Source organism: Rhagoletis zephyria, unplaced genomic scaffold (genome assembly GCF_001687245.7).
Source record: "Rhagoletis zephyria isolate East Lansing unplaced genomic scaffold, Rhagoletis_zephyria_1.1 Rzeph_scaffold_38753, whole genome shotgun sequence".
NCBI lineage: Eukaryota > Metazoa > Arthropoda > Insecta > Diptera > Tephritidae > Rhagoletis > Rhagoletis zephyria.
In genome coordinates, this window is record NW_016195808.1 from 1 (window position 1) to 2,425 (window position 2,425).

Below are 2,425 nucleotides of genomic sequence, written 5' to 3' on the forward strand. Positions count from 1 at the left end.
ACATTCAGCCTCGCGTGCTAAAGACTGTGGAGGTGTCGTGAAATTGGCTCCATCCTATTTATGCGAACTCAGGGCCGCGTACATTCCCAAGGCTATAAAGGTCGTCAGGGTTACGTTCATCTCGAAGGCCAGCTATCATGCTTCCCCTGAGGTCCTCAGGCCTATCAATCTGTCTCATGTTCTCATAAAAACTTTGGAGAGGCTGATTGACCTGCATATAAGAAACCGGATTCCCCGTGACTGCCTTCGAGAGCTGCACATGCCTATTGCAAGGGACTGTTGGTATTTCTTAATATTAAACGAGCAAGTCTTGTATATATATCGGCTCGTAACGATTTTGATGAAAATTTGTACACAGATAATGTTTTGGATCTTAAGGTTATCTGAATAGCCTCTATCTCCGATAAGACTTGTATATGGTTGCCACCTATTCGAAATAAGTTACAAATTAATTAAAACATCATAATATGGGTATCAATGGAAGGTATTTTAAAGATCCCTAATTCAAAAATATTTTTAATAAGGTTGCCACCTATTTTGAATCGTATCTTTATTTAATTTTTTGTTTAGAGAAAAAGGTAAAATATTACTATTCATGGATACCAATGTTACCATACCATGTTCTTAAACAATGCTTTCCCTATATACAAAATGTTATCCCTTAGGATAATAGTGTAAGGTTGCCACTTATTTTCGACTCTACGCAATTTATTAATTAAAAATTTCAATACGGGTATCAAATGAAAGGCATTGTTGAGAACTTTTGTCAATAAATATCTTCCATCGCTTCTATGTAATTCAAATTTATACGAGTCTTCTTGGAGATAGTGTCTATTCAGATAACCTTAAAATCCAAAACATCTGTGTATAAATTTTCAGCAAAATCGTTAGAGCCGTTCCGGCGAATCCTATGGATATATGTATACATATGTATATGCAAGAATTGCTCGTTTTAAGTAATACGACTAGTCCGTCTTATAAAGACTTCAGAACATTCACATCAAATGCGTTGCTATTCTTTCGATACGAGTTTTGAATTCTCTTTGGCATCAGGCGAAAAAATACTAATAAAAAATTATATTTTGAGCCTACTTTCAATTATTTCCTCGTCCGTTTTCTGCTACCAAAGGCACACCCATAGAATGATGGGTTTTCATTTCACTTGCCGTTGACCGATTATTTGCATGCTCCCGCATAAGAATTTGTCACAATTTCCTATACACTTTCCACACAGATGCACACATTATAAATAAGTGGTAACAGGTAATCAATAGAAAACCACTTGGAAGCCATAAGAATTACGCGTGTGCGCGTGAAAGTGACCCAAAAAAAAAAGGTACGAGGTTCAGTTCAATTTTCCTTAACTTAAAAATGTATTGAAATTGCAGATTCAGTTGGCGACAACTAAGCGGCGTAGTTGGAGTCTTTTCGCGACAATTGGTGGCCTGTCCAGGCTGCGAGTTTGTTGTGCGAAAACGGAATTATATAACGTTCAATAATCGGCGAAAAAGTGCTGGTAGAATTACCGAGCCCACAAAATGAAGCCTAAGAAAGGCGCATTTGTCAACTCGTCGTCGGGTTATGGCAAATCGCGGAATAGCTATCGCAATAATGCGGCTAAGCAGGAGGAGCCCGATGCCAAGCAAGAGGAGAAGTTGAATGCAGAGAAGGCAAAGGAGCTGCACTCGGAGAAGGATTTGAACTCCGGTTTTGGTGATTATATGCGCTCGCCGGAAGGTACTAGTAATATTCTGCTCTTGACACAAATACTTTTTGCGAAATAAAGCGAAAGTTAAGAAGAGAAGAAGAAGAAAGTTGAAAAATATATATATAAAATATTTGTCGAAAAATTAAAACTAACGAAAAAAAAACAAACTTACATATTTTTAAAAGGCAAGTATTTTGTTACAAAGTGCAACTACAATAATACATACAAATGTTGAAGTAATTTTCATAATTAGTGTTTTATAAAATTGGTAGATTGAAGTAAAACAAAATTAATTAAATTGAAAACACAGTGTGTGACGGAATTGAAAAAAAAAAAAAAAAAAAAATTTTCATAATGCGTAAAGCAGAGAAAAATTCTACGTGTTATTCTAAGCAAATTTACAGAAGAAACTATGGGTCTAAAATCAATTTGGAGTTTTCCATATTTCGAAAATAGGTTCCTTAGCATTTTGTAGAAAGATATGCTATGCAGAGTTTTTTGATATGAGGAATCTATTTCTGCACTTACCTTTTTCTTAAAACTTCCAGCAGCTGGCGCAACATTGAAAATTTTCACATTTTCTTTGAAACCTATTTTTGCAATTTGGCGAACTCCAAGCTGATTTTAGACCCATAGTTTCTTCGGCCAATTGGCGTAGAATACTCCAATGCAGTGGCGGCCACACTAATCCTAAAACATCTGCATAAGTGTGTGTGC

General features: G+C 36.0%; 1 protein-coding gene across 1 annotated transcript; it reads left to right on the forward strand.

The window, feature by feature from the left end:
• Nucleotides 1-1,403: 1,403 nt before the first annotated feature.
• On the forward strand, nt 1,404-1,826 carry LOC108354744 (uncharacterized). Its single transcript, XM_017605916.1, has one exon. The coding sequence runs from the start codon at nt 1,539-1,541 to the stop codon at nt 1,782-1,784; it is 246 nt and encodes an 81-aa protein (XP_017461405.1). The 5' UTR covers nt 1,404-1,538; the 3' UTR covers nt 1,785-1,826.
• Nucleotides 1,827-2,425: the final 599 nt, after the last annotated feature.